General features: G+C 41.6%; 1 protein-coding gene across 1 annotated transcript in view; it reads left to right on the top strand.

Moving 5' to 3' along the window:
* The first annotated feature begins 6,876 nt into the window (after positions 1–6,876).
* Positions 6,877–27,536, top strand: part of ST8SIA6 (ST8 alpha-N-acetyl-neuraminide alpha-2,8-sialyltransferase 6) — a 145,504-nt gene continuing 124,844 nt past the window's right edge. Inside the window, exons 1-2 of the mRNA XM_077945914.1 lie at positions 6,877–8,214; positions 8,708–8,806. Of these exons, the coding sequence (XP_077802040.1) occupies positions 8,114–8,214; positions 8,708–8,806 (200 nt within the window). The 5' untranslated portion in view covers positions 6,877–8,113. The remainder of the gene's footprint in view (positions 8,215–8,707; positions 8,807–27,536) is intronic.

Genomic DNA, 27,536 nt, shown 5'->3' with positions numbered 1-27,536 from the left:
GTGCCAGGTGAATTACCTTATTCTTTCTATCATTTGCTTACAAGTCTGAGTTTTCTTTCTCCCCTCTCTGGAAGATTTTTATACTTTTTTGGGGAGGAGTGGGGTAAAACAATTATTACTTTTTCTGACTAGCAGGATTTTTAATGATTTCATTATATCTATGCATGCTGAAAGATGAAGAAAATAATGCGCTTTTACTACCTACATCATTCCCCTTCTTATTTTATCCTTTCCACTATTTGCCATAAACTGGAATTTTCCTTTCAAGATTTATTACATCAACGTATAATTTCATATTTACCTAGCTATTTTTAAGCAGAATGTAATACTTATATTGTGGAATTCTAATATTTAAACTTAATTCTATTTTTACAGGGCTTATTTTCTCATCTGAATTATTTATGAATGAGACTTCATTGTTAAGTCCTTATTTTGATTCATGTTTTATGGCTGGGCTATGGCTCAAGTTGATTTTTCTTTTTTTAGGATACACACGTAAGTGTTGTGTATTCTGAGTTCTTAAATATTTGAAAGTATTTGAAAATCTCATAGTTAAAAACATTTGCTTTTCCGTATGAAAACTATCATGGCTGGGCATGGAATGTGTGAGCCACATCTTTTCTGCTTAAAAACTCTGTAAATATGATTTTGTTCCTTTTGTTTAAAGTTGCTGAGATGAAGTCGGAAGTCAGGTTAATCTTTACCTTTTTCTTCTTTCTTGAAATTTTTAGGATTCTTTTGTCTTTGAATAATATCTGCAACAAATAAATCATGAAGTCAGTCATTCTCTATTAAATTTGTCTGTAACACCATGAGTTCGTATAGTGAGTTCAGACAAGAAGAAGAAATGTTGCAGATTCACGTTTCCTTGCTTCAGGAAAGTTTTCTTCTATTATGTCCTGAGTGTTTTCAATGTTTCATTGTAATGCTTTTTAAAAAGAACATCTAATACCTATAAAAAAAGAATAGATGTGGCCAGGCATGGTGGCTGACGCCTGTAATCCCAGCACTTTGGGAGGCTGAGGCAGGCGGATCATGAGGTCAGGCATTCGAGACCAGCCTGGCCAACATGGTGAAACTCCGTCTCTCCTAAAAATACAAAAATTAGCCTGGCATGGTGGCACTTGCCTGTAGTCCCAGCTACCCAGGAGGCTGAGGCAGGAGAATCACTTGAACCCTGGAGGCAGAGGTTGTAGTGAGCCAAGATTGCGCCACTGCACTCCAGCCTGGGCGACAGAGTGAGACTCCATCTCAAAAAGAAAAAACGGATGTATATTTTATATCTGTCTTTGGGCCAGGCACAGTGGCTCACGCCTGTAATCCCAGCACTTTGGGAGACTGAGGCGGGTGGATCACCTGAGGTCGGGAGTTGGAGACCAGCCTGGCCAATATGGTGAAACTCCGTCTCTACTAAAAATACAAAAAATTAGCCAGGCATGATGGCTCACACCTGTAGTCCCAGCTACTCGGGAAGCTGAGGCAAGATAATCACTTGAACCTGGGAGGCAGAGGTTGCAGTGAGCCAAGATCTTGCCGCTATACTCCAGCCTGGGCAAAAGAGTGAAACTCCATCTCAAAAAAAAAAAAATCTGTTTTTGATACATATATATATTTTTGATCAGTGTAGTTTCCCTGTCCTTTCCCTGTGTGTGCTGTTTTTTTTCCTTTTGCAATTGTCGCCAGTTCAATCTGACATTGATTCAGATTTTTGCCATATAAGTTCTGTCAGATATTCTGAGTTTGCAACATTTTTCTGTTTTGTTTTGCTTTACTGTTGTCAGTTCATTTCTCAACGTATTCTATTGCCTTACTACCTCTTTTTCAGTTTGTCTTCCTTTGGACTTTCCTATCACAGTGTTTACATATATTTAATTTCCCGGGGAGTATGAAGTGATCTTGTTTAAATTTTCTGCTGTTTCTTGGAGTAAGTCTCTTCCAACATATTTTCTTCACTTCCCTTTTTACTGGTTACATTTTTTTCCTTTTATCTTATATTTTCCAGAACCTTTGCATAATTTCCTTTCCTGTCTGGTCATCTTTGAAGTAAGTCATGTCTGTTCCTTTCTGCTACTTGCTAGGAATATTGTGAACGGAAATTCTCTGGCAGTCCTTCTTTTCTCTTTGTGCACTGGTTGAAACTTAGTTTTGCATTACAGGCTGGATGAATTTTTTTTTTTAAGTTATCTGTTTATAGTTCAGGTTACATGGAATGGAGAGGTGGGGAAGAAAAGTTGGAGGAAGAAATTCGACAGAGTTTGACATATTATCTCTGCATGCTCACTCTCCACCCCTCAATCTGTTCAAACAACTGAAGTTTTGCCTGGTCTGACAGGGTCTAGAATTAGGCAGGATATTCTGACTCTGGGAGAGGCCAGTTTGGTGAAAATCAATAGCTCAAAAACTTTTTGTTGATCAGATAGGTAGAACAGGTACTCATTTCTAATCAGACAGGTAGAGCAGGTGCTCATTTCTACTGGTAAATTGACTTTAGTCATAGCCACAACATTCTTTTGCAGCATCTCTCCCTAAGTTTAGCAGCATCTCTAGGTGACTATCATTCCTTTAGCAAGAACGCTACATTTGCTGAAAACAGAATATTAGCTTCCAGCTCTTTTTAAATCCTGCAGCCCTGGCCATTCACCCTGATTGCTACTTGTTTTAACTGTAGCCTATTCGTAGCCTTTGCCCTTTCAAATTGAGAATTAGTAAGGCCTTAGAAACTTTTCTACGGTTTTTTGTTTTTTGTTTTTTGTTTTCAAGAGACAGGGTCTTTGTCACTCAGGTTGGAGTGCAGTGGCATGATCTTGGCTCACTGCAACCACTGCTTCCCTGGCTCAAGTGATCTTTCCACTTCTGCCTGCCAAGTAGCTGGAACTGCAGGCACGAGCCACTAAGCTTGACTAATTAAAAAAAAAAGGCTTTTTGTAGAGACAGGGTCTTGCTATGTTGCCCAGGCTTGTCTTGAACTCCTGGACTCAAGCAATTCTCCTGCCTTGGCCTCCCAAAGTGCTGGGATGACAGGCGTGAGCCACCGCACCCAACCAACTTTTCTACTTGTTTCCCACAAATATAAGATCACAAATAGAGCAGACATGTCTTGAAGTTGGCATTCTTGTGCAATTAGTTCACCTTCAGCAGGGAGTTTGTGAAATGGGATTGTTGCCATTTTATAGTCTTGAGATATGAATAAATAGCATGCATTTCCCCTTTTAGTCCTTTACAGTGTTTTAAGTGCATTTCAAAGAGAGAAATTGTGGAAATTTGAATGTTTATATGTTAAAAATCTGTTTTAGAAAGTGAATAATAATTCTTATATTTTGTCCTGTAGTTTTAGTTATACTCTTTAAATTAAAACTACTTTATGCATAGAATTACTTTCTTTTTTTTTTTTTTTTTTTGAGACAGAGCCTCACTCCCTCACCCAGGATGGAGTGCAGTGGTGCCATCTCAGCTCACTGCAACCTCCAACTCCCAGGCTCAAGTGATCCTCCCACCTCTACCTCTGGAGTCACAGGGACCACAGGTGTGCACCACCATGCCCTGCTAATTTTTTTTTATTTTGATGTTTTTTTTAGAGAAGCAGTTTTGCTACATTGCCCAGGTTGATCTCAAGCTCCTAGGCTCAAGCGATCTGCCCACCTCAGCCTCCCAAAGTGCTGGAATTACAGGTGTGAGCCACTGCCCCTGGTCCCCATTCTTTAATATTCAACTAACAGTGGGCAAAAATCTGTAATAAGACATATTTGGAGAGATACTGAGGTCACTGATTTCTTCAAGTCATTTCTACTTTTATTTATATCCTATGATTTATTGAAAATACGTAATCTTGGTTATCATAGTCTTATAAACGTCCTTCCCAAGGTATAATTTAATGTTATAAATGACCTATCGTCCTGTAGTCCTCACAAATCTTTAATGTTACAAAAACCAATCAAGCAGTCTGAAACATCAGAAATCATCTTTTCTAAACAGAGAGGTAAAAATGTCGCCCGAATGAAGAAAAGAGTCTTTGGTGTATCAATTTTTTGTGTGTTTCTCACAGCATTCCTGTTTTTCCTTATATTGAAGATGTTCATATATACCAGTGAGATATATTTGTATCTACTATGTATACAGTGTGTATACACATAGTATACATGTATATGCATTCTATATACACATATTTGTTTATATAGTGTGTGTATGTATACATATAATCTTTGTAGAGATATAGCATATCTATGTACACTTATTCACTGTTATATATCAGTAAGAATCTTCAATATAAGGAAAAAATTATGTAGATATATTATAGATGTCACTATACATACTATGTAAACACATATGTGTATATATAGTTTCTATACATTTATATTATATACATAATATATAATGATGTATATACACAATATATTACACATAATATATAACAATTTACATATGCATAATTATTATATGGCATGTATATGTATAGTACATATTATATATACAATAGGTATATACACAGTATATATTCTGTACATTGCATATTATGTATATAGTGTATATACATATATATTAAGTATATATCAAATGTCAAGTAGACACTTGATATTTGTGATTCATCTTTCTGAATCCCCAAATCCACACTTACGGAAATCTTATACGTTTCTAGCTTTCACCTGAATCATCTTTTTGGTGGAAAGTCACTTGTTAGCTGAATAAGAAACCTTACACTCCAAATCAGAAACTTCAGCTTTCAAGATTTCCTTAGGCCTGGAGATGTTTTATATATCAAAACTTCCCAATCATTTTTTAAAAGTTATTTTATGAAGGTAAGGACATTTATGATGATGAATAAAGAATAACAAAGACCAGATGAGAGGCCGATGTGGAGTGGACTGGGTGAGTGAGGTGGGCTCGCCACTTATCACAAGCTTGGCAGCAGCGTCTGGATGTCAACCTGAGTTTACGTTTCAATTCCTGTCCTCAGCAGCATTCCAAATTACTACATGGCATAGATCTTTAGGGTTGCAAGTCAAGCCTGCAAATGTTAAGCTACCAAATGCACACTTTCCCAGTAGTAGTTCTATGGCTAATAATATTAAGGTATCTTGTTCTTGTCAGGTTTCTTTCTCTCTCAAGGATGAGCAAGTTAATTCATATCTTACCCACCCAAGTCTTAAATTAGAAAGCTTGTGGTAAAGTTCCCTACTGTCAAATTTTAACACTGGGCTCAGAATTCCCATTGCAAATTTACACTTGGTTTTCCAATTAAAATGGGCTTTTGTGAGTCCCCTGCTGATAGCCATTGGCTTGATAAAAAGTAACTTCATTTGCAGTAAGAGTGTTTAGGGAACCCAGTGCAAGGCTGACTCTTCTGCTGTTGCCTTGAGCCCAGCTGTGCTGAAATATTAAACTTTAGTAAATTAGGTGAAATTGCAGCTTCCTGGCTGATACAATAATGCCTTTTTCCTTTTCTGCAAACCATGTTCAGCATTAGTTTTCTGCACAATTTTCTGCACTGAGATAAAAATTGGAATGTCTTTCAAATCCAGGCAACTCTTCATTTTCTAGATAATTGTGCCATATTCTACTTATTTAACAAACGGCTTAAACTTTGAAATATGTAGAATTAGATTACAATATTATTCTATCACTACCTGAATATAGCATTACTGTATGTCATACTCAGATGAAGCAACTGAATCCCTATAAATATTAGTTTTATGTAAAAGTAGAAGACGATTTTCATTCTTGATTAGCACATATATTAACAGCAGTATTGAGCTATAGAAGGAAATCATATTCCTAGTCACATTTATTTTTAGTTTTATTGCTCCATTTTCTCTTTAAAAATAACACGAGTTCTTATGTGTTTTTATTCATTGACCAAACATTTATTGATCAATTATTGTGTGCAAACTTTTGTTTTGTGTTCAACCAGATGTTTTTAGAGTAAATCCAGAATTAGCAGAAAGAGACTAGGGACATTGGTATCTCTTTCCCTGATATATGTTTTCTTGTGATAGAATCTTTGGTGACAGCTTTATTTAGCTGTCTGGCCTGGTTGCTCCCAAATGGCTCTCACTTTGGCCTCTTTCAGGTGAAGACCATATGTGTCTAGATGTCAGTTGAAATATCACATTTTTGTTGCTTGGGAAAGTTAACTCATTAAAGCCTTTTCAAAATTGAAGTCATTTCAAAAGATCTTATCAAGGTACTCCCAAGATGGTGGAATCCAAGGGTTGCATTTGGAAAAATCTCATAACTATGCCAAAGTAAGAATGAATAGTTTCATAAGCCCACATATAACCACAATGGAATTAAAACCTAGGGAAGTGGCTAAGTGGAGGCTTGGGCAGTCAGGATAGTTTAGGGCATAAAGAGTTGAGACCCACTTCTAAATAAATAATTGGAGAGCCAGTCTGTTTCATAGTGTCATTGGATCACTCTCCTGCAACAGATGAGATACTTGTAAATGAGATACTAACCAATATGATCTAGACCATGGTTTCATTTTGCCTGCCATAAGAAGGATACCATAGGTTGGGTGACTGAAAGAACAGAAATTTATTTTTCATGGTTCTGGAGGGTGAGAAGCTCAAGATCAGTGTGCCAGCATGGTCAGGTTCTGGTGAGGGTCCTCTTCCTGCTTGGCAGAAATCTGCCCTCTTGCTGTGTCTTTACACTGCACAGAGCAGAGAGAGAGGAGGCAAATTCCCGGCCGCCTGCTCTTATGAGGGAACAAATTCTACCAGGAAGTCTCCACCCCATGAACTAATCAGGTACTAAAGGCCCCACCTCCAAATACCACCACATTAGATTGGGGATTTGGGTTTCAACATACGAATTTTGTAGAGACACAAACGTTCGGCCCGTAGCAGTGTTAAAAGAAAAACATCAGACAAATTAAATTTACCACAGTTTATTTGAGCAAACGATTCATGAACTGGGCAGCACTCACAACCAGAGGAGGTCCAGTGAGGTCCACCTCACGGTGTGAGCAGCAAAGCCCGATAGGCCAAACTCAGAAGCACAATAGAGAAACTGATTGGCTATAGCTATGCAGGCTACCTTATGGGGCCTGGTGTAATGAGTTGGTTGCCTGTGATTGGCCTGTAGCCCCCTGTTCATTACAGCCTAATGTAGGTTTCCATTGTTAGGTGGGAACTCAACGTACAGAGACAGCCTCAAGCTAATGGCCTCTTGCTTATTTAAGGGCAGTATGCAGACTTTTTCTGGAAAGCTTCAGATGGTGAATATTTCAGGCCTTGTGGGCTATGCCACCTCTGTCATCACTACTCAATTCTGCCCTGGCAGCCCTAAATCATACAGCCATATGCAGTCACTGATAATACAAAGCCATGGGCATGGAGGTTTTCCAATAAAACTATTTGCAAACACAGGCAGGGGCTACATCCGTCTGCGGGTAGTAATGTGCTCACACCTAAAGGTCTCCCAGCCCCTCATACCAGTTCGCTGTCCCTCTGAATCTGGGTTGAAGTAAGCACAGGTTACTGCTTCTCTTCTGGGTCATGATCCACCCAGCAATTCCCCAGTCCCCAGCTTTATTCATGCGTGGGAGGATGCAGTCGAGCGACTGCACAGTTTCGAAAGTTTTTGAAGCGGCCCTTTTCTCCTCTCCTCTCTCCCCAGGCAGAGTTGTGGTGTGGCTGGGTGGGCTGCGTGGGCTTCTGGGGGACACGAGGGCACTCGGGACGAGGCGAGGGCGCAGAAAAGTTGGAGCCCAATCAGCACGGAGTTGAGCTTCCGCGCCCCAACCTTCAGGTGACCCCGCGCGGCGGCGGCGGCAGCAGCAGTGGCAGCGGCGACCGGAGCCCGCAGCAGCTCGGAGCGCCTCCGGGAGGACAGGCGGCGAGCTCGGCGAATCGTCATCTGCCAGTCGATCGCGGCGCTCCGCGGGCCGGAGCCGGGAGCCCGGAGCGAGCCCGGACGCGGCTTCTTCTCCGCCCGCCGCGGAGACTCTGCCGGGTGGGCTGGGAGCGCCCCTCGCCGCCGCCTGTGAACGCTGTGGGTGCTCGGGGCTGCGGCCACGGCGGCGGTGGCGGCGGCGGCGGGAGCGGCGAGTCGGGGCCGCCCGGGCTGCGCTTCGCCCCGGCAGCAGCGGTGGCGGCGGCGCCTGTGGCTCAGGATGCGGCCGGGGGGCGCGCTGCTCGCCCTGCTCGCCAGCCTGCTGCTGCTGCTGCTGCTGCGCCTGCTCTGGTGCCCGGCAGACGCGCCCGCCCGCACCAGGTAACCCACCCGCCCGCCGGTCCCAGCGCCGCGCGCCCCGCCTGGCGCCCCCGGGCCCCCAAGACGCCCATCGCTTCCCCGCGGGCGCAGAGACTTTTGGCCGCGGCAGGGAGCAGCCCACGGGCGGCGACGGCCTGAGAGTGCAGTGGGGGAGGGGGTCGCAGGGAGGCGACCCTCGGATCGGTGGACAGCCGCTGGGGAGCAGAAGGACCGGTCAGGGCTGCGGGGGCTCTAGCGCGCATCTCTGTGGGCGAGGCAGCTGTGGAGAGGGACCAGCCGTCGGGTTCCCCATCAGGATCCCGGGCTCCCCATTCTGGTCCTTGCTGTCCCTTCCTTCCTGCCCTAAGGCTCTTCCAACTCTCGGGTTACGGACCTGACCTGGGAGCCGGGGAGCGCGAGATCTCCCTGCCAGGCAATGAGCGCGACTCCCAGCCTGTCAGCCAACGGCTCCCGGCGGGGTGTAGCAACTTAAGTTTTCTCCTCGGCTGTGCAGGATCCTGGTGGAGGAAAGCAAGGAGGCCACTCACGGCACTCCCGCAGCGCTGAGGACGCTCCGGAGCCCGGCGACCGCGGTACCGCGCGCCACGAACAGGTACAGCGGCGCCCAGCGCTGGCGGAATGGGGCTCGGGGGCTGCGAGCCGAGCGTGGGGCGCGGTTGCACTGGCTTGGACTCGCTGGGAGTAGGCGGGTTGGGACCGCGCGATTGAGTGTGAGAGTGTGCGTGTTTGGAGAGGGCGCGGGGAGTGGGGGCACTCTTCACACTCCCTCAACCCTCTAAGCCTTGATGTGAAGGGTCTTTGAATCAAGGGGGATCCTCCAACAGCTGCATTTGAAAAATGGGTGCTGAGTTTTCCTTTCGACGATGGTGTGTTGAAAGCCGCCCCCCGCCCCCGCCAACCTTTGGAGAGAAGCAGCTCAGCCTGTCTTTATGGAGGGATCTGGTTGATTTGCTTTTTGTTTTCTATGCTTTAAAACGCACCGGTGTTAAGATTCAGGTTTCTTCTGTGTGCTAGAAATGATTTTGTCCTTAGTGATTGGAGCCTTAAATTTTTTTCTTATCATTCATACGTGTATTTATTCATAGGCAGTAATTGTGTGTGTGTGTGTGTGTGTGTGTTTTCTGATTGTAAAAGTAATACAGCTTGGTGCAGAAAGTTAGAAAATAGAACTGTATAAAAGAAAATGTTTTTCATTCAGAGTCCTTACCTCTCAGAGACCATATTCAGGTTGGTTTTGGTCTGTATTTCTTCCAGTAGTCTTTTCTATATACATATATTTTAAAAATATAGCTGAGATTATACATTGTAGTTTATCTTCTGACTTTTTTCTAAAAATCCTAGACCTATACCTGTCATTACATTCCCCTCCCCCTACAAAAGCATTGCTTCGGATTGTTGTATAACTTATTATCTGAAGGTGCCATAATCTATTTAATAGTTTCCATTTTTAACATTTAGGTTGCTTCTTGTTTCTGTTTTATTTTGTTTGCCATCAGTAATTCTATGAAGTGCATCCTTGTATGTAAATCTTTAGCTTCATTTCAAGTTCATTACCCAGGATGGACAGATAAGAGTTGAGATTATTAAGTCAAAGAGTCTGTACTCTTTAGATTCCAAGTCACATTGTCAGTTGCTTCCTCGAAGGGTTGAATCAATTTACATTTTCACAAGCAGAATGTACTGCTTCCTGCCTTAGCATTGCTATTATGATTGCAATCTTGTATACGGTCTCTTTTCCTCTTTTTATCTCCTGCAAATCCCTTTTCCTCTGCGTATGCTTCTCCATATTCTTGGCTCTTGGATCCACCTTAATCTTCTGATGGTATGACTCCAGGCAGCTCTAGCACGGCTCTAAGAAGGGTCTGGAAGTGTTTGGAATAAACCCTGAAGTGAGGAACACCACTGCCTGCCACCCCCTCATTGGAATTTCACAGCATATTAGAGGCACTAGGACCTCCTGGAGTAACAAAAGCTTTTGAGAAAAATAATGTCCTATAGTTTTTTCTATTCCGGTTGGTGTACTATAGGTAACCTAGCTTTCTCGATGAACTGAGAAGCATTCAATGTTTTCCCAAGTCCTGTGGCTATTACACATTCGAGGGTTGACCCTTTGCGAACGTTTGAAAGAATGTACTCATTAAATGGCATTTGATCTCAGGTCGTTTTTAGAGGTAGTTCTTTGATGAATTTTTCACTTTCTTTTGACACACTTCTTTTCTACTTGGCATACTTCTTGGGCTAAAATAGGTAACTCATAATTCTGAATATGGCCCATTTTATTAAGCTTTTTAAAACTTATACCATTCTTCTGTGTTTGTAAAAGCCTCTTTATGTTTTGATTTATTTTCTGTCCCCTTTATCATTTATGATTTTGGTTATTTATGGAGCAGGGGTACAAGTTTTTTTTTTTTTTGAGACGGAGTCTCGCTCTGTCGCCCAGGCTGGAGTGCAGTGGCCGGATCTCAGCTCACTGCAAGCTCCGTCTCCAGGGTTCACGCCATTCTCCTGCCTCAGCCTCCCGAGTAGATGGGACTACAGGCGCCCGCCACCTCGCCCAGCTAGGTTTTTGTAGTTTTAGTAGAGACGGGGTTTCACTGTGTTCACCAGGATGGTCTCAATCTCCTGACCTTGTGATCCACCCGTCTCGGCCTCCCAAAGTGCTGGGATTACAGGCTTGAGCCACCGCGCCCGGCCAGGGGTACAAGTTTTAATCCACCATACTACTTGGTTGTATAGAGAAACTGTAATTTCTTCATTTTTCTGGAGCTGGTCTGATCTTCCCACATGAGCCCCATGGTAATGATCTTGTAGGAATAAGGAGAGCCAACACTTAATCAACTATTCTTATGGGCCAGACACTGATCTAAGTACTTGACATTTTTAATTTTAAAAATTTTCAAAATAGGTTTAGGGGGTAAAGTGCATTTTTGTTACATAGATATATTGCCTAGTGGTGAAGTCAACATTTTAGTGCAACCGTCACCCAAATAGGGTGTACTCATTGTACCCAATGGATAATTTCTCAGCTCTCCCCTCATTCTCACTCTCCCACTTTTCTGTGTCTCCAGTGTTTATTAGTCCACAATCTGTGTCTATATGTGCACATTATTTAGCTCCTATTTATGAGAACATGTGGTATTTGACTTTCTGTTTCTGAGTCATTTCATTTAAGAGAATGGCCTCCAGTTCCGTCCCTGTTGCTGCAAAAGACATTAAATCCTTGTTTTTCATGGCTGAGTTGTAGTATGTGGTATATATATGCCACATTTTCTTTATCCAGTCCTCTGTTGAGGGACACTTAAGTTGATTCCATGACTTTGTTGTTGGGTATAAGCACTTTACATTTAATTCATGTAATCCTTAAAAAATACTAAGAGAAACTATTGTTATCCTAATTTTTATAGAGGGGGACATCAAGGCAAAAAGATTAAGTAAGTTGCCCACAATCACAGAGTTAACACATTGTGGAGCCTGGAGTGAAACCCAGGCCAGGAGAATCCAGAATCCCACACGTTTAATTTCCCACTGTGTTGCCTGCCATAGGTGCTGGGAAAGATTTTGTGTGTGTGTGTTTGTGTGTGTATGTGTGTTCAAATATTCAATCCAGGCAAAAGCTTAGATGTGACAATTGAAGAGACTCTTTCTGGCAATATTTGTTCTTTCTGAGGAAAAATGCCCAGGCTCTTGGATTGCTCCTACCATCTTATCTCACTTTAAGATGCCATCCAGGTAGGCCAAGTGCGGAGGCTCACGCCTGTAATCCCAGCACTTCACGAGGCAGAGGCGGGTGGATCACTTGAAGTTAGGAGTTCGAGACTAGCCTGACGAACATGGTGAAACCCTGTCTCTACTAAAGGATACAAAAATTAGCTGGGTGCGAGGGTGTGCACCTGTAGTCCCAGCTACTCAGGAGGCTGAGAGGCCAGAATCGCTTGAACCCACGAAGGGAAGGTTGTAGTGAGCCAAGATCATGACACTGCACTCCAGCCTGGGTGGCAGGCCAAGGCTCTGTCTCAAAAGAAAATTTAAAAAGATGACATTCAGGTGTATTAGGGAGGGGGCCTTAGGTGATGCAGTGGTCATGAGTTGGAGCTCATGATCATGGTATCCTTTCCTTCTAATCTACAGGGTGATGTTCATCCTTTTCCATCTGGTGGCCAGGCACCCTGTTGAGAGCCAATGATAAGATCTGCAGCTTGTGGCTCTTTCTTTTCCCTCAGGTGTTGCACCTGCTGGTGCTTCTGGCTTGTCTTGGCCTCATCTGAGATCCTACTGATGTTACCTTTCAGGAATCTGGCAAAGATTCTCTTTTGGTCCTGTCTCGCGTTGTCTCTCTGTGACACTGGCTATGCTACTCACTCAGCTGTTGCTAGCTAGCTCCACAGCCAGCCTCTCACCTATTTCTGGGCCCCATCTAAACATATAAGAACCAGACTTAGTTCAGAAAACTAAATATCACAGCCTCCCTCTGCTTGCTCCACCAACTAGATGTGACCCTACTCTTAGTTATCTCAGGATGGAGTACTGCCCAAGAAGTGAACTATTTCAAAATCCTAATTGGAGGAGGAAGCAAAGCTTTTTTGTCATTGTTATTACTCTTGCCCCTAGCTTTTTATTGCCCCCATCTTTCTCCCTCTCCGAGCCAAAACTTTCCTCTTTCTTTTTTTCTCTTCTGCTCCTACTGACTCAGTTCCAGAAATTGGCAGGCTTCCCTCTGTTTCATATTCTATTCGCCCTGATGCCAACCTGCAGGTCTAACTCAAACTCAAGCCTTAATGATAAATTGTGGGGACAAGAGGAAAAGGATTGGGAAAAGTCAAGCAGCTATGTCTTCCAAGTAAGATGGTTAATGTGCTAAAGTGGGAGAATGAAAAGAATTTGGAATATATTCTCTCAAGGCTGCTGAAAATCCTATTTTACTTGTCTAAAGTGGATTATTACCTTATCTACTCTTTTTGCATTCTTTCAGGAAAAAGTCTTAATCTCTTCTTCCTCCCTGCAAAGATATTTCAAGTGGGCTAGGTTAAGGTCATATGCTCAGAAAGAAAAAGATAAAAATAAACTAGTAGTTTTCAAAGTATCACCCCATTACAATGGACCCTTTCTCTTGCTAATAAGTTTTGTCAAAGTTTTTCATTGACTTTCTTGTTCTTTTAATAACCAGCTCTTGGATTTATTACTCAATGTATATATACTTCCATGTTCTATTTCCTTCGTGGTACTTTCATCTTTTAAAATATTCTATTTTTTCAACTTAATGTCTTGAAATGAATGCTTGATTTATTTATGTTATTTTTCCTCTTTTTTGTAACACAAATATTTAATACTATGAATTTTCCATTGACTGCAGCTTTGGACTCATTCCTTCAGTTTCTATATATAATGTTTAGATTTTAAAAAATACATTCTAAATTGTTTATAATTACATTTTAGAACTTTTTGTTTATCTTCAGAGTCATTTAGGTGAAGACTTTAAACTTTCCAAGTGATTGGAATTTTTTTTCTAAAATATTATTTTCTTAAATAGTATTAATTTCATTTTGATTATGAAAGAAGTTCAATAAAACCCTGCCATAATGTCATAAGTAAGTACCCAAATATCCAATCATTAGAAATGAGGGATTGAATTATTGGGAGATTAATGAAACGGCCAGCAGAAGCTTGTGTAACTAGCTAATTTGGAGTTCCATGGGAATATCCATGTCTTGGCTATGATTTGGCAACTTTTGGTGGCAGCTGTCCATTTTGGCTTTAAACATCTATGGTGATGATTTGGAATTGTGCGGCTGGCTGTGACGTCCTGGACAGCAGCTGCTGTTATTCTTTGAATGTCCTGGTTGGTGTCTGTTTCATTGGCCCATCTGGGATGACTGAACCATGAGTTTACCAGAGAAGGGGGACCTCACCTTCACGTCTCTGTTTTCCTATAGAGGTTCGCCTGCTATTTTTCTTACTGGCCTTTCTCTCACTTTCCTGTGGTCCTTTTTCTCTGCAGAAGGACTTTGGCCTCTACTCGCTAATTGCTAAAGCTAATTAGAAATCCTCAAACTAGACTAGTCACAGTGGCTCACACCTATAATTCCAGCACTTTGGGAGGCCAACGCAGGCAGATTGCTTGAGGTCAGGAGTTTGAGACCAGCCCGGCCAACAAGGTGAAACCCTGTCTCTACTAAAAAAACAAAAATTAGTCAGGTGTGGTGGCCGGTGTCTGTAATCCCAGCTACTCAGGAGGTTGAGGCATGAGAATCACTTGAACATGGGAGGTGGAGTTTGCAGTGAGCCAATATCACTCCACTGCACTCCAGCCTAGGCAACAGAGAGAGACACTGTCTTAAAAAAAATGTTTTTTTTTAATTTTAATATTAGTTAAATTAATCTATATAGTTTTTGGGATCATGTGGCAAAGGGGTGGGCTTTTTAGTAATTATTATTTTACTATACACTTTTTCCTATGAAAATTATTTTTTGATTTGAATTGAGTTATTGCTTAACAACCGAGTACTACTTAGATTCTCTTTTCATTGCTTGGAATTTATCATTTTAAATGATCCCCTCTCCATTTCTTTAGTTCTTTGTTCTTTATTTCTTTCTTGGTCATACGCTTAGTATCAATTTGCATAAGTCTAATATTTTTAGCATTGGAATATAGATTATAGTCAAGAAACTTTAGATTTGAGGGCACTTTTTTTTTTTCTGGTAGTTCATGAAAGCTTTTATTTTATTTTAATGATACAATTCTTTCTGTTTTTTTTTTTTCTTTTGAGACGGAATTTCGCTCTCGTTGCCCAGGCTGGAGTGCAGTGGCGCAATCTTGGCTCACTGCAACCTCTGCCTCGCGGATTCAAGTGATTCTCCTGCCTCAGCCTCCTGGGTAGCTGGGATTACAGCACGCGCCACTGCACCTAGCTAATTTTTATATTTTTAGTAGCGATGGGGTTTCACTATGTTGGCCAAGCTGGTCTCCAACTCCTGACCTCGTGATCCGCCCCCCTCGGCCTCCCAAAGTGCTGGGATTACAGGCATGGGCCACTGCTCCCTGTCACAATTCTTATTTTTCATACATGGATTCTGTTATTCGATCACAGCTTTATTCTTTTTTTTTTTGAGACAGAGTCGGTAATGGTGTCATCTTGGCTCACTGCAACCTCCGCCCCCAGGGTTCTAGCAATTCTTCTGCCTCAGTCTCCCAAGTAGCTGGAATTACAGGAGGTGTCCGCCACCACGCTTGGCTAATTTTTTTTTTTTCTTTTTTTTTTTAAGTAGAGACGGGGTTTTGCCATGTTGGCCAGGCTGGTCTTGAACTCCTGACCTCAGGTGATTCACCTGCTGCAGTCTCCCAAAGTGCTAGGATTACAGGCATGAGCCACGGCGCCCAGTCCTTTTTTTTCTTTTTATTCTTAAAGCTTTGTAGACATTTTATTTTTCCTCTATTTTGTGAAGTGAATCTTTGTTTTCTGTCTTGCATTGTTCTTATTCTTCCTTTTCTTCACCATCCCCTCCGCAAGTTAATAACTTTATTTCTCTTTCACATTTTGGCTCTGTCTTTTTCCTCTGCTTTCTGGGATGGCTTCTCAAATTTGTCTTCCATGTTACTGAATTACTTTTCTGAAGTGTCACTTCTCTGTTGTGCTCTATGGAAAACAGTAAATTGGTTACATTTTATATTCTTTACAATTATTTTCTTCTCTCAGCCTGAAACTTACTGTATCAGTTTACATCTCAGAAAGTATCTAAGTAGCCTTTTATATCTCACTTTCTATTTGTTATTTTGTGTTTTCTTATACTTCCTTGAGACCACGAAGGGAATGTTTTCTAAAGATGTCCTGTTTCTTGTAGTTAACTGTTTTTCAAAAGTATGATTCTTCTCTGCATTTTAAGAGCAATAACCTCCTCCTACATTATAGAATATTTTCATAAGTTTTGTGATTTTTTTTTGTTTGTTTTCAACCTAGATGTCCTCAAGTGAGGAGTCCTCTGTCCCACTGTGCTTATTATCAGACTGGAGGACTTAGGACTTCTTGCTGTCCACCTCAGGGACTAAAAGATTTCCCTTTTTACAGCATTATATCCCTTTTTACACTATATTCCCTTTTTATATTATATTCCCTTTTTACATTTACATTATATCCCTTTTTACATTATATTCCCTTTTTACAGCCATATATCCCCTTAAACAAATCTCTGAATGTTTAAAGTTTGAGTTTTTTTTTTTTTTTAATTGTGATAAAATACATATAACATGAAATTTACTGATTTGAATTTATGGATACCACACCCCAAAGCTATCTCTTGCTCTCGTGCCTTGGTTTCATGACTGTTCAAAGTACATGTATTTATAGGTGATCCTGGTCACCCTGACCTGCCGCTGCTGCCAGGAATGGTATGTGGCAAATGTCATCTAAAACCCTGGGAGGGCTGGGCCCACCGTGCTGTCCCAGTATCCACCACCCTCTTCCTATCTGCAGGGTGCAATGGCCGATTGACTCCCTTTCCTGTTTCCTTTCATTCTTTCAGTGTTGCTGTATAATGTAATACAATACAATAGAATAGAATGTAATCAACATGTAATCTCAAGAGGATGTAGGAAGAGAGAAATGAAGGGGCACTGGGAACAGCGGCACCCAAGTAGCCCTTTCTGCCTCAGGCAGCAGATCCTTTCCTGTGTGGGAGAAGCTACCTGATTTTCCAGTTGGGGCAGGCTCTCTATTCTTTTGAAAAGAAAGGCAGACAGTGGGAGGAGAATCAAAACGTCTCTAGTTTTTTTCTCCCTGGACCTGGTCTGCTTCTGAGGTGAAAATTTACATCAGCTGCTGGTAATTCCTCAGAGTGGTTCTATGTTTGCTCTTGTTAATAATCTCTCTTCCCCAAGCCAGATAAATTTCTGAAGCAGCTCATCTGTTGCCACCGAAGTGTGCGCTTGTCATTTTGTGTAGACTTGTGTCTGTTTGTAAGAATGTAAATAGTCTGGAAGAGAGAAAATCAGGCACTGTTTACTCTCTGCTGTCTTATATTGAAAGTTGTAATAATGTTTTATTCGACATTTTTTGTTGTGTATGTTCACAATGGGATCATAACTACAGGCTTCAGAAAATTCAAGATGAGTGTGAACTAGAGCTTGAAAAAAGAAAACTAAACCTAACTCTAGAACACTTGATTTTTACCCTTTTACCCCTTTCCTCTCCACCCCACGCTCCGAATAGATGAAGGCTATTGGATTTTATGTCCGAGAGCAATAAAAGCTTTTTCACTGTTGTGTCTTTGCTTTCTGAAATAATGATACTAATATGTGTTCTGATTTTAAAAATTCAGAATGCTTTAAAGTTGCCTTGAGTCTGGTTTCTGAAAGGCTTTGAAAAGAGGCTTGGCCGGGCGCGGTGGCTCAAGCCTGTAATCCCAGCACTTTGGGAGGCCGAGACGGGCGGATCACGAGGTCAGGAGATCGAGACCATCCTGGCTAACACGGTGAAACCCCGTCTCTGCTAAAAAATACAAAAAACTAGCCGGGCGCGGTGGCGGGCGCCTGTAGTCCCAACTACTCGGGAGGCTGAGGCAGGAGAATGGCGTGAACCCGGGAGGCGGAGCTTGCAGTGAGCTGAGATCCGGCCACTGCACTCCAGCCTGGGCGGCAGAGCCAGACTCTGTCTCAAAAAAAAAAAAAAAAAAAAAAAAAAAAAAAAAAAAAAAAAAAAAAAAAAGAAAAGAGGCTTTACATCTTACATTCTGCTTCTTTTTCTACCTCCTAATTCCATCTTAATTGCAACCCTTCTCTTTTAAGACTCCGAGGGATTTCTCCCCAATCTCTGTTCTGATGTGACTTGCTTTTCTCTTTGCCTTCCCTGTTTGGAAGTGGGTTTCACATTTGCTTCCCAGGTTGACATTTTTCAGTGCTTTCATTCTTTGTCACCTCTCTGGCTGCTCTGCTCTGGAAAAACTGTCAGGTGCAGTTGTCCAGGGCAGCTGACCCAGGTAGAGGGCTACAGAATATGGGCTGCAGTCACCCCTGAGCTTCTACGGGTGTCTTTTCACATGGACAGAAGAGCCAGAGAGAGCTTGAAGGACACAAAGAAATGCCCTGCTATTGCCTTTCCTTTGTGGACTGGGTAGAGGAACAGGGCAGCAGTTCATGAAGAAATGGTGTCTGAATGACCCACCTCCCATTTCAGAGGTTGTTGGAGGTGGAATTTTATTTTCTATCTCACTCATATAACTACTAGTTACTTGACAGCACTTCTCTTAAGAAAGAGGCTGGTAAGTTTCTTTTTATGACTCACGAGGCAACATTCAGCAGACAATACCATTTACACACATATGTCAAAGCAAAGGTGGTTTCCCTGCAACAAAAATCGAGACTTCCTTAGTGGGGTAGTGTTGTCTGGTCTTGTCTATTAATTCAGTGTCTCCTTACTAGACACTTCCTTTAAGGCAACAGACATTAGCATAAATTTGAAAGAAGAAAAAACCTGACTGCCCAGGGGAGGCAGGAAGGATACCTTTGGAGGGGTGGTTATAGAGAAACACAGACACTGTGGCATGTTAGGTGCTAATGCTGGAAATAATGAGACCAGAGGCTTGGTTACAGCAGAAGGGATATGAAAGGAAGAAAAGGAAAGAAATATATCCCCACTTCTGCAAGGTGCAGTGATTCCTTTTAGAGTCAGTAGTCTTTAGCTGTTCTGTGATCTAAGGGTGCGAGAGTTCCATAATCTCTTATTTGCAGGGCAAAAAGAGAAGCCTTTAAAGAACCTCTGATGTTTTGGTAAACATGAGAAAGGTGCTCTTTTTTCCCCCGATGTCTTGTTTTACAGCTTCTTTTGCCATTAGGAAGATGGCCATTGCTGTAGTATATTTATCTACATACACTTAGAGGAGTTTAGCTTGTCCAGGGCAGCTAAGCCCATCTTTTCTATGTCCTCAGATTCAAACAAATTTATTATTATTTTTCACCAAGTACTAAGAATGATTTGTACATGCTGTAGATAATCAGTCATTAATTCTCAGGAACATTCATATCCATGGGCATAATTATTTCTAAAGATAATTTTATAGGGCACAACCTGTGCTTTTGCAGTTATTATAAAACAATTTTTGTTATCTTGCTAGTTATTGTTGTTATTGTAAAATACACTGAAATTCTCTACCATATAATTTTTAAATGCAGCATTCCAAGAAATTGAGGTTGTAAAGAGACCATTACTTTTGCAAATGATTAAAGTCTCTCACTGGTTGCTGGAACCTCTGTTGGAATGCTGTCTTTAGAAGCTATATTTGGATTCCATATTTCTTTTTTTGAGATGATAGCCCCTTATTTCCTAACTCTATAAAATAAATGTGTGATTCCAAAACCTGGTGTTTGCCAGGTATCTTCTAAGGCTATAATATGTATTTGATAATATTGTTGGTACTTCGCTATTTCAGGAGGACACCCATATCCTACATATTTATATTTGCCAATGTTGCTTTACTGTTTGCACATTAAGTTGTGGGCATATTTTTGTGTTTTTGAGCTGGGAGTTCATCCAACAAACCATATTCACTTTGGGGATACCAAAGTATTTATGCTTCCTATATCTAGGGAATATTATACATGCAATAGATTATAGTTCTGGGAGGTTGGAGCCTTGTCTATCTTTTTCACCACTGTACCCCAACTATAATCTAGAATAGCAGCTTTTTGGGATTTGAGTTTTGTTGCCTTGTCTAGGTTTTTGGAGGTACCCTTTACCATATTGTATTACAGGATAGACAGATAGTGAGATTTACATGGTTAAAATAGTCCGAGTTTACAGTTGTGTGCTTATGTGTGAGCATATAAAACACAATTTTCTAATTGGAAGAGGATGATTTAAACCTGCAGAGTTGAAAGCCCATATCTATAATTATTTCTTAAAGGCAGACTGTATATTAACAAAGAATTTGAATGACAAGCTGGTATGAAGTCTTATGATATTTGTACTTAGGAGAATTTTTTAAAATAAACAATTTGGAGATTAATGATCACATATCTTTTCAGTCAATGCTAGCACTCTCTTCTGTAGGATTTTGAACACTCTTTGAAAAGCTACAGATCAATGGAAACTTTGTATAGAAATGTAACTTTAGAAAAATAATGATTTTAAAAAATGCATCTCCAAGGCAGAAATTAGTGTTACTCAGTTTTACACTGGGCTGCTGCTAGAGGATCCTTTTGAAGAAAAATGGCATATTCTAAGCTAAAAAGTGTGCACATAAATTTTTTGATTTTATGGTATATTACTACTCACATATGTGAATAGTAATATTGGTTTCTTGGGCTGGTTTCTTGGAAAAAGCTGTAACAACCTGGAAAATACTGCATTTACCAAACATTTCCCACTGTATATGGTTTCTTCCATTTTCCTTAAGAGTGTGTTTTGGCAGAATGAGACACATATAACATTTTAAAAGATTGTTTTGGCCGGGTGCGGTGGCTCATGCCTGTAATCCCAGCACTTCAGGAGGCCGAGGCAGGTGGATCACGAGGTCAGGAGTTTGAAACTAGCCTGGCCAACATGAGGAAACCCCATCTCTATTAAAAATACAAAAATTAACCAGGCATGGTGGCAGGCACCTGTAATCCCAGCTACTCGGGAGGCTGAGGTAGGAGAATTGCTTGAACCTACAATTCAGGAGGTGGAGGTTGCAGTGAGCCCAGATCATGCCACTGCACTCCAGCTTGGGGGACAGAGCAAGACTCCATCTCAAAAAAAAAAAAAAAAAAGATTGTTTTATATAATCTTTACTATAAAAACAATAAAAATTAGAGCATGTGTTTAGGGCCAATTTCAAATGTGGAACTTTCAAATAAATCTTTTTGATAAATGTAATTTTATTGAGTTTGACAGATTCTTTCAAATGACACTTAATTAAATTAATTAATGAATTTAGACGTGGGACTGCCAGATGGTGGAGCGAGGATAGTTTTCAACAAATGATGCTGGCACAATGGGATCTCTATAGGCAAAAAGATAAGTTTAGATCCAGGGGCCAGGCATGGTGGCGCCACGTCTGTAATCCTAGCACTTTGGGAGGCTGAGGCGGGTGGATCACCGGAGGTCAGGAGTTCGCAACCAGCCTAACATGGTGAAACCCCGTCTCTACTAAATACAAAAAAATTATCCGAGCGTGGTGGCTCATGCCTGTAATCCGAGCTACCTGGGAGGCTGAGACAGGAGAATCACTTGTACCTGGGAGGGGGAGGTTGCAGTCAGCTGAGATCATGCCATTGCACTCCAGCCTGGGAAACAAGAGCGAAACTCCATCTCAAAAAAAGAAAAAAAAAGATAAGTTTAGATCCTTACCTTACACCATACATAGAAGAATCGTTTCCACATGGATCACAGACAAAAGCTACAGACATAAAATGTCAAAAAGAAAACATACAAGAAAAATTTTAGAACCTTGGATCAGGCAGAGTTCTTAGATGTGGCACCAAAAACATAATCAATAAAAGAAAAATTTGATAAATTATATTTTTCCTAAATTAAAAAAATAGTTTGTGCTTCAACAGACACCATTAAGAATATAAAAAGATAAGCCATTGACTGAGAGAAGATATTGGTATATCATACATTCAATAAAAGACTTGTATCCAGAATATGTGAGGCACTCTTGCAACTCAATTAACAAGAAGACAAACCCAGTTTAAAAAGGGGCAGATCTGAAGACCTATCTTCAGCAAAGATGATAGATGGCTAATAAGCATGTGACAAAATGTTCAACATCAGTAATCATTAGGGAAATGCAAACCAAAACCACAATAAGATACGACTCCATGCCTTTTATAATGGCTTTTGTAGCAATGCCACCGTGACATGGAGAAGGCTTCCTCCCAAGGTTAGCTTCTACTGCCAAAGCTCCTGACAGTGGTTCTTTAGTGGGATCACAGAAAGGTTTATTACTCACTTAGGGAGGAAGTTCTGGGTTAGGGTTAGAGGAGGATAAGAAGTTTTAGAACAGGGAGATTGAATAGCCGGTGCAGTGCACAGGAGTTTTGTTTACTCCTTATGAATCTATGGATAGCCCTAAGACCTTGAGGCAAAGTTTTACATTTGAGAAACTATTACAAATTACATTTGAGGCCTGGCATGGTGGCTCACACCTGTAATCCCAGCACTCTGGGAGGCCGGGGCAGGTGGATCACTTGAGGTCAGGAGTTTGAGACCTGCCTGGCCAACATGGTGAAAGTGAGCTGAGATCACACCACTGCACTCCAGCCTAGATGACAGAGCAAGAATCAGTCTCAAAAAAAAAACAAAAAACCAAAAAAACAATAAAACAAAACAAAAAACAAATTACATTTGAGAAACTATTGAGTTGATAAACTATTAAAAAAGTGATTAAAAATCAGTATCCCTTTGCCTCCAGGAGTTGTGGAGTAATTTCCTATTGCTTATAGTTACGAAAGCCCTGGGCATTGTCATCCTGAATCCCATAGTTATCCCCCATTCAAACTGCTGTAATGGAGTGAAGCCAGAGCCGGCATCCGGTTTAAGATTGTTGGCACTGGGAGTTTATTTGAGATCTTCCTTTCCTTGTTGGAAGATCCACATAGTTCAAGGGAGTGTTGAATCTTTGTTGTACAATTGAAAATATCTCCATTTATGTTCATGCACTTTGCAGGAATAGCTGCATGGATATTTTATTGCTCTAATGATTTCTAATGAGCCATTTCCTCCTGGGAGATAACCTCAGCATGCCTGGTAGTGATTCCTCTTCTTCACGTGCAGTTGGCCTGGGAGTCGCTAAATCGACACATGGGTAGTGGGGGTAAAGTGAGCCTTGTTAGGATTGTGCAGGAGGCGACAGACACAGCGGGGAGATGAGGCTTAGAGATTGCTGGCACTAAATCAGACATTCATGGAGGTCCAAGTGCAACTACTTTGGAAAAGAGTTTGGCAGTTTCATAAAAAGTTAAACATAGGCTGGGCATGGTGGCTCACACCTGTAATCCCAGCAGTTTGCTGAGGCCGAAGAGGGTGGATCACCTGAGGTCAGGAGTTTGAGACCAGCCTGGCCAACATGGCAAAACCCTGTCTCCACTAAAAGTACAAAAATTAGCAGGGTGTGTTGGTGGGTGCCTCTAATTCCAGGTACTCAGGAGGCTGAGGCACAAGAAACACTTGAACACAGGAAGCGGAGGTTGCAGTGAGTCGAGATTGCATCACTGCACTCCAGTCTGGGCAACACAGACAGGCTCCATCCCCACCTCCAAAAACAAAAAACAAAACAAAAAAAACCCCGAAGAGACAGGAGGAAGAAGCCCAGAACGTAATAATGCATGACCTGTAAATCATATGTAGTGAGATGTATAAAAAGCTGAATACCTAAAACTTGAGATATGAATCTGAAAAGCTGGAAGAGGAAAATTCTTCCTCAAGAAATGAAATTATCATTTTAAATGAAGAAGATAGCATTTTCAACTTGAAATTAAGTAGAAACTGTAAAACTGTAAAAAGTTGTAGTTTGGAAGGTGGTTTGTCTTTTGTATTTGCCATAATATGTCATCTTATGGAGGCTGTGAAGCACCTTTAGGGTAAGGCAGTTTGAGTCAGTGACCAACACACTGCATTGAATAAAGAATTGTTAACTCTGAAAATATGACTGAATTATGTGAAGAGACTCAAAAGGTAAGAGTTATTCTAACAAGGCCTGTGCAGTATTCTCTTGGTCTCAATCCCTTTTCCTCAAAGATAAGAGTTTGCCTTTCCTTTTAGTACAGAGGAAGTGTCTTTTACATGGGAATTTCATCTTTTGCTTTTAATAAGTACCACAAAGGTCAAAATGATTTTCTTTGTTATCTTCTGGTTTCCAAGTGTCTTTACTTAAATAGTCAGTAAGACAGAATAGCTGAGGAGTTTTGGAGAAAGAGAGCTTAGCTTAGAGAAAGATAAAGAGGAGGAGGTGTAGGAAGGGAAGGGTAAGGCTTTGGACTGGAAAGGCTCAGCTAGCTCAGAGGCAGTCTGTGAGTCCTGAATGTGTTTTGGAGCCTTGAGATACCAATTGAGATATGTGTCCTATTTGGACTGTATGATTTTATAGGTGTGATTTTTTTTTTTTAGTTTAGTTTTCAGAAAAACAGACTCTTTGAATGATCTCCATAATGTTTGTATATGTTACCAGCTGGGGCCCCAGAGCAGGAGCTATACTGGCATGCCTTTGAATTTTGAGAGCCCATTTGTAAATAAATTTATCTAGGTGATTCAGTTTAATGCCAAATACACAAAAGCCAAATTAAACTCAAGGTATGCAAATGAAGTGGAGTATAAAGTACATACTTATCAAGAAAGAGGATAACTCTTCTCCAGTGGGGAAAAGTCTCTGTAACCAGGAGGGGAAAAAAACCCCTTTCTAAACAGGAGATCTCATAACCAGAGGGGGAAAGACCTCTCATAACCAATTCCCAAATAAAATCAAGCTCAGTAAAATAATAAAATAAAATAAAATAAAATAAAACAAAATAAGAGAGTTTAATCCAAGAGAGACTCACCAGGCGGGAAAAGAGGCAACCTACAGAAACAGGGGGGCATGGCCAGGCATGGTGGCTCACATCTGTATTCCCAGCACTTTGGGAGGCCGAGGTGGGTGAATCACAAGGTCAGGAGTTCGAGACCAGCCTGGCCAATATGGTGAAACCCCATCTCTACTAAAAATACAAAAAATCAGCCGGGTATGGTGGTGCCCAGCTGCTCAGGAGGCTGAGGCAGAAGAATCGCTTGAACACGGGGGACAGAGATTGCAGTGAGCTGAGGTTGGGCCACTGCACTCAAGCCTGGGTGACAGAAGAGAGAAAGGAAGAAAGGAAGAGAGAAAGAAAGAAAGGGAGGGAAGGCAGGGAAGGGAGGGAAAGGAATGAAGGGAAGGAAGAGAAGGAAGGGAGGGGAAGGAAGGAAGGGAAGGAAAGGAGAAAGACCGAAAGAGAGAAAGAAAGAAAGAAAAGAAAGAGAAGGAAAGAAAGAAAGAAAGAAAGAGAGAGAGAGAAAGAAAGAAAGAGAGAAAGAAAGAAGAAAGAAAAGAAAGAAAGAAAGAAGAAAATAAAATAAAAGAAAAGAAAGGTCCAAGGGGCCTGAATGTGAGTACCACAAGCCATAGTTCCGGGTCCTGTTGTTGATCTCTCCAAGGTGAGTCTGCTTCAGACTCCACTTCTGACACCAAGTATGCTGAAATCAAAGTGAAATATAGAGATGGTCCAGGCATGGTGGCTCACACCTGTAATCCCACTACTTTGGGAGGCCAAGCCAAGAGGATTTGAGGCCAAGTGTTCATGACCAGCCTGGGTAACATAGTGAGACCATGTCTCTACAAACTAAAAATTAAAAAATAAAATAAAATTAGCTGAGTGTGATGGCACATGTGTAGTCCCAACTACTCGGGAGGTTGAGGCAGAAGAATTGCTTGAGTCCAGGAGTTCAAGGCTGCAGTGAGCTGTGACTGTGCCACTGCACTCCAGCCTGAGGCAACAGAGAGAGACCCTCCCTCAAATATATATGAAATACGTATGAGAGAGAGAGAGAGAGAGAGAGAGATGAATCTGTAAGTGAAATGGTTATTTATTTATTATTATATATTTTTTGAGACGGAGCCTTGCTTTGTCGCCAAGGCTGGAGTGCAGTGGAGCGATGTCCACACACCGCAACCTCTGCCTCCTGCGTTCACGCCATTCTCCTGCCTCAGCCTCCTGAGTAGCTGGGACTACAGGCACCCACCACAACGCCCGGCTAACTTTTTTGTATTTTTAGGAGAGATGGGGTTTCACTGTGTTCACCAGGATGGTCTCGATCTCCTGACCTAGTGATCCGCCCGCCTCGGCCTCCCAAAGTGCTGGGATTACAGGAGTGAGCCACCGCGCCCGGCCTAAGTGAAATGTTTTATTTGGGAATCACAGAATTGCAATTTGGGGTATACACACAGATGGAGTGGTCTTGGGCATGCCTGAAGGACAAAGAGAAGGTTGGGAGTTTGTATTAGTTTTCATGCTGCTAATAAAGACATACCTGAGACTGGGCAATTTACAAAAGAAAGAGGTTTAATGTACTCACAGTTCCACGTGGCTGGAAAGGCCTCACAATCGTGGTGGAAGGTAAAAGGCATATCTCACAGGGTGGCAGACAAGGGAAGAGGGCTTGTGCAGGAAAACTGCCCTTTATAAAACCATCAGATCTCGTGAGACGTATTCACTATCATGAGAATAGCATATGAAAGACCTGCTATTAATTCAATTACCTCCCCCCGGGACCCTCCCACAACACGCGGGAATTAAAGATGAGATGCGGTTGGGGACACAGCCAAACCATATTGGAGTTTTATCAGTAAGAGAAGTGTTATGTATTGTTTAGAAAGAAAGCTCATTGGCACTATAGAAGGTTTTGGGAGCTGGCAAGCTCTGACTGGTGAGTGACGGTGGTAAGTAAAACTAGTGTTAGAGTTGCAGCAGGTGATTCCAGCAGCTGCTAAGTAAAAGTCATCTTAGGGTTACAGCACATTGTTTTGGTAGCTGGGTTTGTGGGTAATTTTTGAAGCAGGTGCTATGTGCAGAGTGCTTTCCCCCCGCTGGTCCCCAGACTTTGTTTTATTTGGGTATGGCAAGAATCACCCAATTCACATAATCAGCTTTCACAGAAGTAAAGTTTTGTTGTTGGATATGATATGAGAGGATGTAACAATTTTTGAAGAGCACCAACTTTTAAGAAGTCTCGTTAGGCAATCCACATTGTTATCAAAAATATCTTGAGGTGAGACACAGACAGAATGGGCAAAATTTTCTGTTAATATTCAGATTTCTTGCATTGCCCTCCATTTTATAAGCAGTTCAAGTCAGGGCTGAAATGCTGTTTGTTTAAGATAGAGAAAGTCACCCAAATGGGAGTCCCTGTGATGTGTGGGGCTTACACAAAGACATTATGTCAAGCTCAATAGAACCAAGGAAGTTTAGCAATTATTCAACTGATACTAAGTGCCAGGTTTCAGCAGCTTTGTATGATTTCATTTAATTCTCACCACAACGTTATTATGTAGAACTGGTAATATTCTCATTTCACCAAAGGAGAAGCCACGACACAGAGAGGCCAGCAACTTGTCCCAGGCCACAAAGCTGAAGCCTGTGCTCCTCATGGTCTTTGCCCTCATGGGAATTAGGCTCCAGATGGTGAAACAGAGATAAGTTGCAGTGTGTCTCATAGGAAATGGAGATCGAGCTTTCTGGACATTTAGGGGATTTGGAAGAAGGAGGTGAGCACATGTGATAGGCTTTTGGAGACAGAGGGCCTTGGGGAGACCTGGAGGTGATAGAATTTGGCCTAGACGCCACA

The sequence above is a fragment of the Macaca mulatta genome, chromosome 9 (assembly GCF_049350105.2).
Source record: "Macaca mulatta isolate MMU2019108-1 chromosome 9, T2T-MMU8v2.0, whole genome shotgun sequence".
NCBI lineage: Eukaryota > Metazoa > Chordata > Mammalia > Primates > Cercopithecidae > Macaca > Macaca mulatta.
Note: the sequence above shows the minus strand (reverse complement) of the source record. Positions and strands in the feature narration are given on the sequence as shown.